The sequence below is a fragment of the Triturus cristatus genome, chromosome 10, assembly GCF_964204655.1.
Source record: "Triturus cristatus chromosome 10, aTriCri1.1, whole genome shotgun sequence".
Classification (NCBI taxonomy): domain Eukaryota; kingdom Metazoa; phylum Chordata; class Amphibia; order Caudata; family Salamandridae; genus Triturus; species Triturus cristatus.
Genome location: NC_140593.1, coordinates 943351309 through 943367186, shown reverse-complemented (window position 1 = coordinate 943367186; position 15878 = coordinate 943351309). Strand labels below are relative to the sequence as shown.

Below are 15878 nucleotides of genomic sequence, written 5' to 3'. Positions count from 1 at the left end.
GCTGATATTTGAAGGAAATATCATGTGGCACTGGGGAGAATTATATCTTAAATTACCTTGATGCCATGGCTATGGCTGCTAAGTATTACCTATGTAAAGGCATTCTAAATTGACACAGCCTATTTTACACGACTGCAATCAACCCTGCCTGATGCACTGAAGGGATGATTGCTGGTAATTTTGGATAGCGTGGCTTGTCTGAGTTGAGCACGATTACAACATTGATAATACTAATAGCTCAGGATAATTTTCATTTAACATGAGTAGCTCTTGCTACAGAAAAGGTTGGAGATCCTGGAGTCTGTCTGACTCTGTACTCACTTTTCTAACTCTCATTTTTTCCCCTCCATTTCTTCTGTCCCCTTCATAAATTCACAGGCATTAGTCTCAGGCATAACTAAGGGGCATATCATCAAGGTGGCGTTATGAAATTATTGTCGCGTTTGCGTCCGTTTTTGGCCGAAAAGCGGCTATAATTTCATCGCCTTATCAGCAAAGACACGCTATCGCGTGTTTTGCTGACTTAGCGCCCGTTACAACAACGCCCAGCTTTGCATCGCTAATGAGATGCAAAGTGGGCGTAACACAGAGATATTTCTAGGAAAATGTCGCTAAGCGACATTACTCCTATTATCAACCTGCGCGCTAACCTGTGCAGCGATGATAAAAGGAGCGCTAACCGTGCTCATCGCAGGTTTCTTTACGCCTGCTTTTCCTTTGACTAAACAATGTTAGCCAATGGGTGGTGGATTATAGGGCTGAGACCACCCAGCCCTATCAACAAGGTAACCCCTGTTCCTGTGCGTTTATCCCTGGATTTCCAGCGATAATCGCACCTTTTTTCAACTATAGCGGGTTTATTTATCGCAATCGAGATAAGCGTTGCAGATAGCATGCTATCTCGGCGATATCAACCAGTGATAGCCGACGATATTTTTCCTAGCTCTAAGTGCGCTTAGCGATAATTATCGTCGGTTGTTGCTGATATGCCCCTAAGTATGTCCTGATGATGATCGTATCATTGTGCTAAAAGGAATCAAAATGTCATTGACTGTTTACACCTCGACACAGCTACTATAATTACTTGTTGTCAAGTGCTATCGCGTTTGATTGTAAACTTGCTTGGCATACTGAGCACATTTTGGGCCAAGCCACTGTAAATTCTTGAGCTCTTCTTCTCTTCCTTTTAATGACTTTTTATCGTGTATGTGTTCCCACTTGAATTTTGTTGTGTGTTTTAAAAAAAAAAGTTTATTAAAAAGATTTCTGTCCATTTTGACAAATGTATATAAACTTAATCTCTCCTAAACATGGCAACATTGGTGTGTACACAATTGGCATACTTTGGGGCATATTTACAAAGAAGTGACGGAGCACGGCGTTAGCCTTCTTGGCTTAATGGCGTGCTCTGTCACTTCTGAAATGCAGGGCTGCACCGTATTTACAACAATACAGTGCAGTTCTGCATTTCCCCCTGCACTGGTGCTCATTTCAGTTGTCTATTGCCAATGCAGGGGCCCTTACACTATAGTGCAAGGGTACCTGCTTTGGGGGTAATTCTTATTTATGTGAAGGAAAAGTCCCTACCTGCACATAAGCAATCTTAAATGGTGATTTATAACTTCTATGTGTGCTGCTTTGTACAGCACACATAGAAGTTGCAACTTGTCATTTTCAAAAAGATTTTTTATGTGCAGGAAGGGACACCTTCCTGTACATAAACAATCATGCATGGCGGTTTTGCTCTTTCTATGTGGGCTGCACAATGCAGGACACATATAAACAGCAAAAACTAAGAGAAATAAAGCATTTCTCCTCGTTTCACCACATTAAGACCAGGCCCTGCCCCATATTTACTCCACCCTTGTAAATATGGAGCAGAGTCAAAATAAATGGGTGTTGCAACGGAACACCCACTGCAACACCCATTTCCCACCCCTTTCATGCTAAGTATGGCGTGAAAGGGTGCCTTATTTACTAGGCAGCGTTAAGCCACACTGAGTGGCTTAATGCCACCTTGTAAATAAGGTGAAGCCTGTATTGCCACAGGAACAGTACTAAAAGTGGCATTCCTATAGTGATAGGGGCTTGTAAATATGCCCCTTAGTCTACTTGTAAGCCCTTTCCAGTACTTTTTTAACCGCTGGGTATTATGGGGCAGATTTATGAGCCCCTTGCGCCACTTTTGCGTCACTTTTAACATGGGAAAAGTGACGCAAAAGTGGCGCAAGGGGCTCATAAATCTGCCCCTATGTTTCTTATTTATGAAACATAGCAAAGAAACCTTTTAGGCAGCAATGTTTTAATTTCTATAATTTCAATTTGTTTAGTTAACCTGATTGCTATTTTGTGAATTGGCTGAAATAATATTGTTCACCCACTGGTTTATCAATGTTGCAATGTTGCTTCCAAAAATTGAAAGCTATCACACCATCTAATGTTTGTGCAATTTCATCGTGGTCCATGCCAGAGAATTTAGCTGCCATTTTTACAGGGAAATAGTTTGCTTAGTGGATTATTTTCCGTACTGTTAAACACATGTGTAACCACCACTTAAATGCGGTAGCAGCCGCCATTACTGAGGCTCTGAATCGTCAGAAGATGTATTCGGTTGGTTCACGAGACTTGAGCATAGCTGGATGTCATCTGTGTGTACACCTATTTGTGATTCTCCTAGTCATTAAGCCCATGTTTATGTTCTCTAATTTCCCTTGCAGTTTGATTAGCTCTGAATTCCTCTTCAAAAACATTGAAGCATGGAGTGTTGTAAAACCTTTCCTAATAAATCTTGCCATAGGGAAGCATCATATACTGTCAAAAGCTGCATAAATGGCTAGCAACATAAGTAGGACACATCCTCCTTTTTCCAAAATGCTATATGGGTATTATTTTTATCATTGGTAGTTGGCAAACAAATAAAAAAAATGGCTACACGACTTCCACTCCACTTTTCATTGCCAAGGTTCTCCATTCACTTTCTCAAATTCCACAAATTTTGGCATATCAAGAACCCTCCATCCCGCCTTGACACTTGCTGCGCATGCTACACTTCCTCAAATCAAGAGCCAGCAGCGCTCCTTTATGAAACATAAAGTAAAACAGTAGAAACGTCTCTGGACCCCAATGTCAAACATTCCAGATTTCCTGTACATGAAAAACTCAAAACCTAACAATTCCTTCTGTTGTTCGGCATGCTGCCCTGTTCACCGTATGCAAGTGCCATAAAATAAAATAAATATTATTTTAGCTATTAGTTTAATCTGTGACGTTGTATTTAGAAATGTTAGAGATGGTGGTAAGGTTAGCTCCTGGTCTGAAACTTGCTGGTGATGAATGTATTGTTTTAGCACTGGATCACCCTAGAAACAGTTAAAAAAATATATATATATTCTACCCTCATGAGCAGAATGTTCTGACAGACTGATAGCCAGGCATAGTAAGCTATACCAGCCATTAAAGTCCTGCTCTCTTGTTATAGGTTTACCTCCATTGCCTTCTGCTATGGTAGGTTAGATGATTATATTAGTCCACACTGTTTTAAAAGAATCAGGGACCGTGTTAAGATTATGAAATACATGAGAACCTTTTTTGAAAAAAAATGTGAATTGGATATTAAATCATTACTTGTCCAGCCAGTGATAGCTATAATTGTGATTAGAATAATGGGCTTTGTTGCACTACGAATAAAACTGCAGGGGTTAGTGTACAAACTTCAGTAAAATTAAACTTAGAAAAGTGATATTGAAATTAATTTCTCAGTGAAGGATAGCTTCAATTGTTGTAGCCTCATCTTCTATGTAGTGATTCTATAAATCTTTGAGAAGTATATTTGTGGCTATGCTCAAGATAGCATGCATTGGCATGGGAAAGCTGTAGGAGACTTTGTGGAAGTCACTCGGCAAAATATATTGACAAATATAACACCATAGTGCTGTAAATGAGGCAAAATCAGATGTCTGCCAAAGATATCAAACAGGGCCCCTTCCTACATCTAAAAGTCTAGTTTCTTGAAATGAAAAATGTATTCTGATGTTCATAAAGGTTGTCCATGTTTACCATCCACAAGAAATCTCAAGCAACACCACTCCAAGGGACCATCTATGAGCATTGTTAGTCTTCTCATCCTTTGAGTGGTCTTTCCCCAGACCTTTTGCCCTTTGCCTCCTGTTTTTGCTGATTCTTTTTGTTGGGTATAGGACCAGTGCTAAAGTGCATGTGCTACTCCCCTAAACATGATGACATTGGTGTATACCTGATTGCCATATTTTTTGCATTGATAAGTCCTTTGTAAAGTGGGAAATCACTGTTGCAAACACATTTTGGTCAGTGATGCTGCTGGTTGAAAGCAAAATATGTAGTTCATGGGACGTGGTAGTGAATCATGTGGGACTCCATCTGACATTAGTTGGAGAAAATATGATTCTTCTGGTTGAACAAGCTGAGATGAATCATTTAATAATGATGAGAAACGGTTGAGCTTTTGAATGCCATTACCCATCCATGTTTTCAGCATATTGAGGCCATCTATGCCATTTATTTTCCAGTTTTTTGGGAAATGCTTGGAATGGTGAATTGACAAATTAAATGCAATTGTGAAACATTTCAATCCACTCGTATTGAGTTATAAAAGTAACATAGCAGTCTTACTTGAGAAGAAACAGTTTTGTTCAGATTAATGTGTGTGCATCAAAATTCAACTTGTGGTGCTCGAAGATCTGTGGTTTATCTGTCGAATCGTCAACATTTCTGTAAAGATTGTAGCACTGAGACCATTATTTTAATTCTATTTGGTACTACATCACTTTGATAGACTTGATTGTCTAAATAAAGTATTTTGAATTTGTATTTGAACCAGATAGTAAGCACAGTTTTTGTTAATTTCAACTCAATTTCAAATGCATGTTAATTCCACCAGTCACTAGTTGAAATCATTTAGTTTTATCTCAGACTGAAAAAGATATAGAAGGCAAATAGGTACAATAGTGAGATTGTGGTAAGTCTCTTGGACTACACCCTTATAATACAAGTCCTCATGACCTATCTTCTTGACCCACAGATTATTAATAAGGTAACAATCCCAAAACAACCATTGGTTTACATTGCATTTTGTTTATTGCTTGTTTTCAGCAGTGGCAACCACAGAAGAGGAACCCCCTGGAAACAAGGAGAAGTTTCAGAGATGATCCAAACACATATGAAGAGGTATCAGGGATTTGTATGGTCCACATAGAGTACATACATTGAACAAAATAAATAACATACAAAAGAGAGAAATATGAGGCACATTCGCTTTTGTAACAAATGAGATGGATGATTCATACAGCAAAATGAAGTCCTTAAAAGGCATCACACATAGCACTGAAATTCCATATATTGAGGTAAATAAATTTGTATTTACAAATATTTTCACTCCAAACTATCAGATATATTTAAATGGTGGATTCAAGCAATTTTATAGGTGAGACACTGCGTGAAAGACTCACATACCAGGAACTTTTAAGCTACCAGCTACAGAACAGGACTATATTTTAAATTTAACATTTGAAAAATATACCTTAGGCACCCTAAGAAACATAAACATCTTTTTGAACTGTATTTACAATTCACATTGTATCAAAACATACATTCTTTTGTAATGTGCTAATCATAGTACCCTATTTACATACAACTGTACAATATCAATATATTCAGTCTGTGAAGATTGCCTGTTTGAAACAGGTGAAACCACATATTCCTAACTTTGATCTCTGTCTTAATATCTTTTTTTGGTGCACACATTGCATTCTTTTCTTACAAAATAGTGATGAATCTGTTATCTGTGTCTGTTCAGTCTACAGAAGACATGGCTCACAATCACAGTACAGGTTAAACTTTCTTGAGTAACATCATCGGACAGCTGGAAGCAACCTTGCAGGTTAGACATCATGGAGTGTTGAAAGCACCAGTCCTTGTTATCTCTCAAGCAGGTACTATGTCTAAGCACAGCAGCAAATTATGTATCACTCTCAAATTATCCAAATGCCCATATGCATACTTATGAATCAACTATTCAAGGAACTGATTTTTAGCTACAAGCATGGTTTGTAAACCATAATCTATAATCCCTCCGAAATAGTTCCAAATTATGTCCCAAATATCTGAACTTCAAACAGGTGAGTAGCAGGGTGACTACTTTGAATGTTTACACACTAGACTTGCTAAATTAGAAGTGGAAACACATGCTTATCTTTAACTTTTCCTGGTGGACACAGCATTACTTTCCCTTCCTCAGTCTAGTTTGTAGACCACCTTTTCAGAGGCAGACATATATGACCGCTGGTGTATGCCTGACAATGGCACTAGGTTTGTGAGACTAAATTAGGGGTTGAAAATGCATGAGATACTGTCACAGATTCTTGCAAGGAAAAAAGCTATGATGCATACCGACATTTCTGCCAATTACTACTAAGTAAGTGAACCGTAAAATAAAATGTACATGCTGAAGTTATCTTTCTTCTTTGTTTACTATGAGATATGGCTCAATCAGATACATTTGAATAGTAACGAACATTAATTTTATACCCTTGGTGAAATTACATAATCTGCATATGAATCATATTATTCCTTACACAAGTTGTCTGCTTAATGAAGGTATGGTGTTTTCCTCAGCTTGATATTAATTGTACTGGAGCAATGGAAGAATTACATTACTTTGTCTGTAAGCCTAGGTTAGCAGAACCACAGTTCATAGACTAAAACCTCAAATGAACCACATGCGGAATCTTGTTGGGTTGTGTGTATGCCTAGGCAATGAAGGGTAGTCGTGTAAGCTTATCACATTTTTCAATAATCCAGTAATTAAAGACGTGAAGCATTCAGATTAATGAGGTGGAAATGTGGACCACCAAGGTTGTGAACTACATTTTGCGCCAGAGTATCAACTCTAGAAAGGGATAAAGGAAGGTGACAATAAAACCCATGCTGCTCTGGTGTGCAGTGATATAGTGGGTGCCATCAACTTCAGATCTCTTTAATCCTTTCAATTCTGAACTGGGGATAGCTGGAAAAGAACCAAGCAACCTGTAATTGGGTTGGCAGACAGTCACAGTGCCAGTGAACTCTGCCTCTCAACATTTGCAAGCATATATGTAGTCAGGGCTCACACTTATACTTGTTCATACTCTCTGCTTCCCTCAAAGGCTGACGTCCTCCCACATACATTACATGTACATCAGATTGCACTTTGCTCTGCCTGGGTATTCGGATTGGCAAAAAGTACCTTAAGAGTGTCTTTGCCCATGTGCATACTTTCATAACGAAAGCTTGTGCAGGGACAAAGGGAATTCTCCTGTTTATGAGGGTGCATACCAATATGTATATGGCTAAGCATCCCCTTTTCGGTCTGCAGCCGCCAACACAGTAGCCATGGTGTTGCACCACATTATCGTAGTTGAAATATATCCCTACAGTTATATTGTGATCATACCACTCAAAATATTATCAGAGCAGGGTTAGTAATAATACATGTACACTTATCAGCAGATCAGTATTTCAGGACTCGATACTGTGACATGCATCACAGTCCTATTTACTGTATAATGCAAGTGGCACAAAACTGGTTATATGTGGACTAGTTTGGGTAGTAAGACCCCAGGAGTGGTAGGAATAATTTCCCATTAGTCGAATGGTCTTACGAGCTCATACAAAAGAGCTCAGTTTTTGCCGCCTCTACTCATTTGAAACAAACATTCTTTAAACCCTGATTTTGCTTTAGGTGACAAGAGTTGAGTTATACAATGGGTGGGTTCATCATCAATTCATCTAAAAGTTTGGCACTGAATGTGATCTGAAAAGGTGAAATGCTGCCATTCATTTATATTAATCATAGATAATAAAGAGTGTGGCATATGTGTTCAGCATTAACGCTGAGGCTGAATGATGAGGGGGAAGCCTGTAATATTCTATAGATACCTGGTTTATTTCAGTGGGAAAAGAAGTCATGTCTTATCTTTTTGCAAGAAAATAGCTAAACCATTCCACGGAGTTGGGAGAGACCCTTGCCAATTCTAATATCGTATATATATTTAAAAAATATATAGTTTTAAAATTGTCAGTATAGCAATGTTGCAATATTATGATTGTGCAAGTATTTCATCCAACCTTGCAAACTGAGCTTTCCACGCCTGTGCTTCAGCCCTGACTGTCCTTACTCAGTTTCCTTACTGCCATCAGTATGTCGGTGAAGCGGCAAGACTTTTTAATGCCTAAAAATGTAGGATGTTTAAAAATGGGTACTGCCTGACTAACAGCCTGATATTTTATTTTTTTAAATGTACCTTTTAAAAATAGGGAGTAGTTACCAGGGTTGCAGACATGCATACTTTGATCTCAACGAGACAGAAAAAAAATCTAATGATAAAGCTAGAACAATCTTAGTCAATATTTATCAGCCACACAATGGAAATGGATGATATTGAACAGACTGGTTCTCCAACACCGCAACAGGTGCCCAAAAGGTGCTCTAAATTACAAACAAATGATACCACAGCGAGAATGATGGACTTGCTTACGGAGCTCAGTCCCGGAGGAAGCGCGCTTACTGGATTCGCTTCGGAGCACTGGTTAAACTATCAGTTAGAACGGGTGTCACATGACATTTCTCCTTTGCTGGGCTGTATGTCAAATATCTCTTTTTTTATTTCTAAGTATTTTATTAGTTTTATACAAAAAAAAAAAGAATACAATAGCGTTCTGTCACGGGGTTAGCCAGAAGTAATATGTCTGCATTGGTTACATGTACTTTACAGTAAGATATCTGTTTTAGCTAATCCCCTCTTACATAGGCTTGCCTTGAAATTTAGGCAAAGGCTAATAGAAAGAGAGAGACAGGAAAGAAAGAGGTAATATTAAAAAAGAAAAATATTGCCATGCAGCAGTACATATTGAAAGATATCGAGACCTATTCATGAAGGCGTTTGGTACTAAGTAAAGTCGTACTCTTTTAAGTACTATATGATATCTGTTGTGATTTGGCCACACAAAAACCCACTCCTCACTGCTCTGATGTAAAAGGGTGTGGCACCATAATATTGACTTCTAAACACTGACGTGCAACAAAATTCACTTCAAGATGAGTGGCTGCGCAATACCATCAAGGTAAGTAGATGGGAAGTTAGAATGATAAATCTATACTTCCCTGCGTATGCTTCTCATGACCTCATTGTACAAGGGGTCAATTCACAAAAGCATTTACAGCACATGATACTTCAAGAGTACTCTTTCACCTACTTTGAATTAATTGTCTTTGGGAATCGGCCCCGAAATTATTAGAAAAAGTGCAAACAGGTAACTGTCCTTTCTAATTGTACTAATTACCAATGACTGTTCACTGGATACTTCCATTTTATTTCCATTTCAGATGTTTTGAGGCTAATTCACCAAGATATCTTAGAGTACCTAAAACAGTACTCCTGCAGTACCACTACCTGTAAAGGCTTTTGTGAATTGGCCCCTGTGTATTTCACCTTAACATTTAAGATGGATTTCCCCATTGATTACACAGGAAAGCAAAGACATTAAAACTGCTCCTTTTCAGTCCGTTTTACATGGATCCTATAGTTTTAACCTGAGGTTGTTTAAGTCAAGTTTGATTGAAATTACAGCGGGGTTCGCTATGGTTTTACAACACATTATAAAATCAGCCGCGGTCGGTAGTAGGAGTAACTGCAGGGCGGTGATGTGGGGAGGGGGAGGGGCAGGGTGGGGGGTAGTAAACTATGGATTACGGAGGTTTACAGGTAAGTTAACATATACATTAATAAAACGAATTTCGTTGAGTGCACTGCATCGCATTTGGGGATGAATTTTGATTGCTGCATTTTGTTTATCAGCTGCCTATTTATATTTTAAGTTGGTGGGTGCTATAAATAACAGGCCTGATTCACAAAGGTAAACTTACACTTTTGCGTTTTTTTGCTGTTCAGAAAGGAATTTACAACTGGTATCTTAATGAGTGCGGAGTCTCCATACACAAAAGAGATAGGACAGTCCTGCAGTACTAGGTTTGAAAGTATTGTTTGCATTGCATGCAGAGGGGCGAAGGTGGTGTTGTCGAATTGTAATTAAAGGTACTGGGATGTTCAGTTCAATGTGGCACTTCTTCATGGTTGCAGTTAAAGGAGACTCCGCAAGCATCAGATGTGCTTTTTGCACCGAGGTGAATATCTGACATGTCTTTAAAAAGCCCTTTTTCTTTCCAGCAGAGAGTTTGTCACAGGTTTACATCCACAGATTGCATGCTGTCACAAAAATCCCTACCTTCCTTTGTTCCTTCCTTTAATTTGAATATATTTCTGCTTATCTTATATGCCTCTTCTATATGTAAACTACTCTTAAATCTGAACCCTGTCTGTCTTCAAGCTTCTCCTTAAATAATTTCCTTCTCACATACACCAATCTGATGGTCACATCTAAGTCAAATAAGCACCACAAGTAAACTAATGCATGTAATGGGTTTCTTTACCATGCAAGACTAACTCCTATAACCAATAACATGATCACTAAATGTGGGCTCCTGTGTATCGTGCTACTCGCCGTAAAGCCCTTCAATGCCTTGTCAGGGGTAGTAAGCACTATATAAATGCAATTTCAATTCAATATAGGTGCTGCGGTGGATTCCACATTGATAGCATTCTATGATGTATAGGCATATATAGAGATAGCTATATTTACGAGTGTTTCATTCCTAGTTGATCCTCTCAGCACAGGTCACAGTAGCCAACCAAACTCACACAATTCTAGAGAACTCTGCTTTCATTTTTTTTTAACACATATGAAATACTTTGGGTTCATTTTTAACACGTAAAAAGCTGATTTACTTGTGTATCTATATATATATATTTGTATTTTTCTCTTTTGCTTTCATAAAATATACACATACATATATACATATATGCACACACACACACAAACACACATATATATGTAAACATATGTGTGTGTGTGTTTTTCCACATTCACAAAATAAAGGGTTCTTTTTTATTCTTTGTACAAGAAGAGAGCATTTTCTCCAGAGTTAGTCTCTCTTTACAAAAAGTTCCAGACTTGAAAAGCGTTTCTGGAATCGTGCACTCGCGTGCGTGTCCTCGCTGCTTTATGTACACAATGTCGGGAATATACGAAGGTTCTGTATCAGGTAAAGTGCATCATTTTCCACATGTGGTGTTGTGTCTTCAGTTCATAATTTTCCTGTATTATCTCGTTTAGGAGTTTGTATTGTTTCTCATGCTTGCCTTTATTGGGAAATGTGTTAAAAAAAATACCCCTTTTCATTCCTGAATCGTCTTTGTTCTTGTCAAACTAAAGACAGTTCAGCTTGAAAACTTGAGCATCTTCTGGTTTTTGGGCTGGACTTCGTCAGCATGGAGATTTGGGTGTTGAATGTAGTTCCGCTGCTGCCTGAAGAAGGGTGATGGTACTTCAAGTCCGACCCCAAGAACCTCTCGAGATGCCACCTCCTCCATTTACGCTTCAGCTCTCCTTGGACCTATATGAAAAAGCAATAGACAGTGTTGGAGTACCAGTGACAATGCTTCTGGCTAATACGGCAAGTCAAATGCCCATCGTATATATGTTATTTCGTGATTACTCACAATTACTTTGTGGTCACATTTGAGAAGGTTGACTGTGCAGTTGTGATCCACAATCTCACAATAACTATTCAATAATTGATTCTCTTGTGACCCCTTTTTTTGTCTCTTTGGAGCTAAACAGGCTCTTAAATGAATGGCCTAGCTGTATTAAAGGGTAAAGGGCATAAAGGGTAAAGGTCATAAAGTGGGGAATTGAGAAACCAGGAGCAAATGACATGTACACTACTGGTGGCAGCAATTGTCCTGCTTTACTAAGGGGACATTAAGAAAACTGGGAGCCATAAGGCAAGTGCCTTCTTGTGTCCTGTGAGTTCCAGCACATAATGATTACTACTATAGCGATGAGAGGCAGAGTGCAGACAGTTTCTGGTTGAGCTGCAAGTGGAAATAAGTAGACCCTGCACGCAACTTAAGTCAGACGAGTTTATGGTAGTACTGATGTTCCTTGAAAGGACGGACATACTCTTAGTTTTTTAGCTCGGTGGAAAGTTTGCATCTCACTTACTGAGGTGAGGAACAGCCACTCCATCACAAATTCTGGCCACCTGTCATTTCAGGCATCACGTCTCTCAAAGTGATCCAGGGTGATCCTTTGCATAGCAGTGGCCAGCAAAATCATGCAATTCTTACTTGGGTTCAGTACAGTGAATACAACTACCAGGATGTATAATAATCAAAAATAGGACCATACCATGTTAATGTTAATGTTAATACAAATGTATAGAGCGCATGTACACCGGGTGGCTTCATGGCGTTAAAAAGGCTCCAAATGCTGTCAAATAGGGACATAGAATCTAGCTTTGTGCAAATAGCCAGGTTTTCAGGGATTTCCTAAATTGCAAAAGGTCTGTACAAGACCGAAATTCCAACGGGAAGGAGTTCCACAGTTTGGGGGCAAGAGTAGCAAATCTGCGGCCTCCTTGACGTACCCGTTTAAACACCGGGGTGGAAAGGAGGGAGAGAAAGGCAGACCTTAAATTGCGCATGGGGGTGTGCCATGGAGTGTTATTTGTTTGGAGAAGATACTTCAAGCTACAAGGCCACTGGAGAGTTTGATGTGCCCCTACTGCAGCAATTTAGGAATACCGTAGTGATCACTCCTGGTTTTTTATGTACTATGTGTGAAATGAGTGCTTGAAAGGCATTGGGAAACACTGGGGCATATTTACAAGGGCATTGCACCACCAGAGCGTCACTTTTTGCGACGCTCTGGTGGCACAATATGCCTGCTCCATATTTACAAGGCGGGGCTTAGCACTATGCGTGGCTTAATGCTACCTTGTAAATATGGTCCTCCTCGCCACAGTTTCCTGCGGCACAGGGGTGTGTAATTTGTGGTACTGTGGATGTTCCCACGCAACACCCATTGCTTTTTGACACTGACCCAGATTTACAAGAAATGGTAAATCTAAGGCAGCGCCAACAACTAATGCCATTGAAAGGGTGGCGTTAGAATGGGGCAAAGAGGAGAAATACTTTTACTTCTCCTTGTTTTTTGCTCTTTCTATGTGTGCAAGGGTACCTGTGCTGGTGCTAGGCAGCTTTTCAGTGCTAAATTGCTTGCAGCGCCGCACTGCGCTATTTCTTTGAAACTATGCCCACCGTTTGCATGCTGGTGCTATTGCATTACCCTTTTGGTCATAGGCCAGGATCCCTTTATCTTTTGCTGCTACAAAGCAATCAAACTATAAGAAACTCATCTCTCAGAATAAATAGCAAAAGTATCAGCTTGGAGTAATGGAATTACTATGTGTATTCAAAACCCACCAAACAGTGCTCAACATTTCATTTGACACTATCCAATGCGCATTATACCAGAGTGCATGAGAGCACAGCAGGTTCCACCATAATATGTGCTAGAGAACTTTACTACCAATGTATGTGGAGTATGCCAAAGAGCAATGCGAGAGCAGCAGGTATGTGTTTTATTAAATTCTATAGGTTTATATGGTGCAAACATGGATCATAGAATTTAGGGTGTTTAATTATTTAGTAGGGAGATTGCACAGGTTAAAAGTTCAGAAGCTCAATTGTGCTAAAGGGTTTTAGGGGGAATTCACTGGTTCATAGAAGCAACTTCCACAGAAGAAGGTCAGGGTGGAAGGATCTGTGAGAAGAAGGGCTAGAGAGTGGCCGTGGAATAAATACATTTATATTTGAGCGTTGGAATGAGGAGAAAGGCAAAATAAGATACATGAATAAATCTTAAGCCTGCTGGGAGGTGTTTTTGATAGAGAAGTTACAAGTCTTTCTTGGAAAAAATCCAACAAGATGGCGGTGTGAAGGCTGTTGTCATCATGTGTGGTAGAGAACTTCACTATTGTGTTTCTGAGGAGTACTCCGCAATGAGGCGTGCAAATGAACAATACATTTTCAACCTGAAGTACATTCTTTAAAAGTATGACAGTCGAACATCATTTTTAGTCTTTCAATGTCCATGCATCTAAAATTCCAAACTGTTTTAGTCTTACCTCGCCATTGAGGAAGCAATAGAGGATAGCCACAACAAATCCCTGGAAAAAACGAAGAGAACGTGAGTACGGCACTGAGAACAAATGAGACACAACACAGTAAGAACTAAATGCAACAGAAAAACAGCCATGCTGAACACGGTTCCTCCAGATGTGAGAGCTTGCTGTTTAGAAATGGTAGTTTGACAGCACTCAGTTACCAAAAAGAAACAGACAAACTCATGGAGAAGACATGCTTATCAATGGCTTCTTAAATCTTCTAAAAGGGATCACCTATGAGTTTATTAACCCCACTCCCCACCCACCCCTCAAGTCTAAATAGCAACTTAAAAAGCTCTGTATATTCTGTATGTAGATACATATAATACTTTTCAACCTCCATAGACAGTTATGAATAGGACACCTCACTCTGAAACATCAAACCATATGATTGAGTATAACTTTATGTTGAAACATTAGTAGGGTGATGTGCTAGAATTGTTTCAGCAGTCCCACAATGCTGCACAATTAAAATTATGACTCAAAATATCCAGCGCCAAATACGTGTATATGATTGATTCACAAAAATGCAAGGGGCAGTGACATTTTGCACCTGGTTTGCATATGTGCCAACCTTTCATGCTTTGATTCATGAGACTTCTCCACAGTGGCGGCTGCACAGGATCCGAAGCATTGGGGCGGGGGTGGGTTCAGACATCATAAAAAATAGAAGAGCTAACTTACCTTATCTGCCGCATTGCACCTCTCCCGATCCGTACCGGGCTGAACACACTGCGCAGGCTCCCAGATGGCAATTTCTGACGCTACTCTTATGCTGGGAATGATTCCCAGCATTACAGCAGTGCTGGGATTGGTCTGATCACCATGGTTCTGCGCTCAGACTGTGCCTGGGAGCTTGTGGCTTTTCTCCAAATGGCTCTACAACACAGCCAGATGAAGAAAAGCCTAAGGCAGTCGGCCAAACAGTCATGCGCACTCTGTAGTGCCCATCACCCTGCCTCCCCACTACTGTTGTAGGATGCATGACCCCGCCCTATGACGTGCCACTGGAAGCCACAGGTAAGAAGCAAAATAAAATGATAATAAAATAGGTTTATTATCATTTTATTTTTCAAGTGTTTACCTCTGCTGCCACCTAGTGGGGTGACGCTCCTCCGCCATAACGAAGGAGCCATCCCTGCTTCTCCACTACTTTATAGTACTAGCAGGGCATTACGCGGCATGAGACAATTCACCAAAGCATAGTCTTTTTCCAAGTTTACATCTGACCACCAAACATCAATGCTCATTTTAATGAAAATTCCAACTTTCCCCAATGATTTATCCTTTGACATAGCAGATGTCCATTCATCTTGTGAGATTTTGTTGGAGCATGTGGCAACGGCATCAACTAGACCAACCACACAATCTTTGGAAAAATTGTTCTCACCTTCGCTTGAATCAGGAAGGGGAATACGAGATAGACAGTCTGCTCGTACATTTTTCCCTCCTTGAATATATTTCACATTGAGATTATACTCTTGTAACTTGGAAAGTAGTCTAACTAATCTGGCAGATGACTTACCTAAACCATTCCCAGATAGTAAAGAAACCAATGGTTTGTGGTCTGTAAAGATTTCACACGGGATGCCCCAAATATATGTTTTGAATTTTTCAGTGGCCCATACTATGGCCAGTGCTTCCCGTTCAATAGTGCTATAGTTACACTCGGTAGATGTTAAAGCTCGGGATGCAAAGGCAATAGTACTCTCCTTACCATCCACCCCTGGCCGAAAAC

The 15878-nt window shown here is 39.7% G+C and overlaps 1 protein-coding gene across 3 annotated transcripts in view; it reads right to left on the bottom strand.

The window, feature by feature from the left end:
• Positions 1-5093: 5093 nt before the first annotated feature.
• The window catches only part of VIPR1 (vasoactive intestinal peptide receptor 1), an 806458-nt gene continuing 795673 nt past the window's right edge, over positions 5094-15878 (bottom strand). The window contains exons 12-13 of one of the 3 annotated variants that reach the window (XM_085628778.1): positions 14102-14143; positions 5094-11524 (exon numbers count right to left, since the gene is read on the bottom strand). In XM_085628778.1, the coding sequence (XP_085484904.1) occupies positions 11333-11524; positions 14102-14143 (234 nt within the window). In that variant the 3' untranslated portion in view covers positions 5094-11332. The remainder of the gene's footprint in view (positions 11525-14101; positions 14144-15878) is intronic. The other 2 variants (XM_085628776.1, XM_085628779.1) reach the window with 2 other exon arrangements.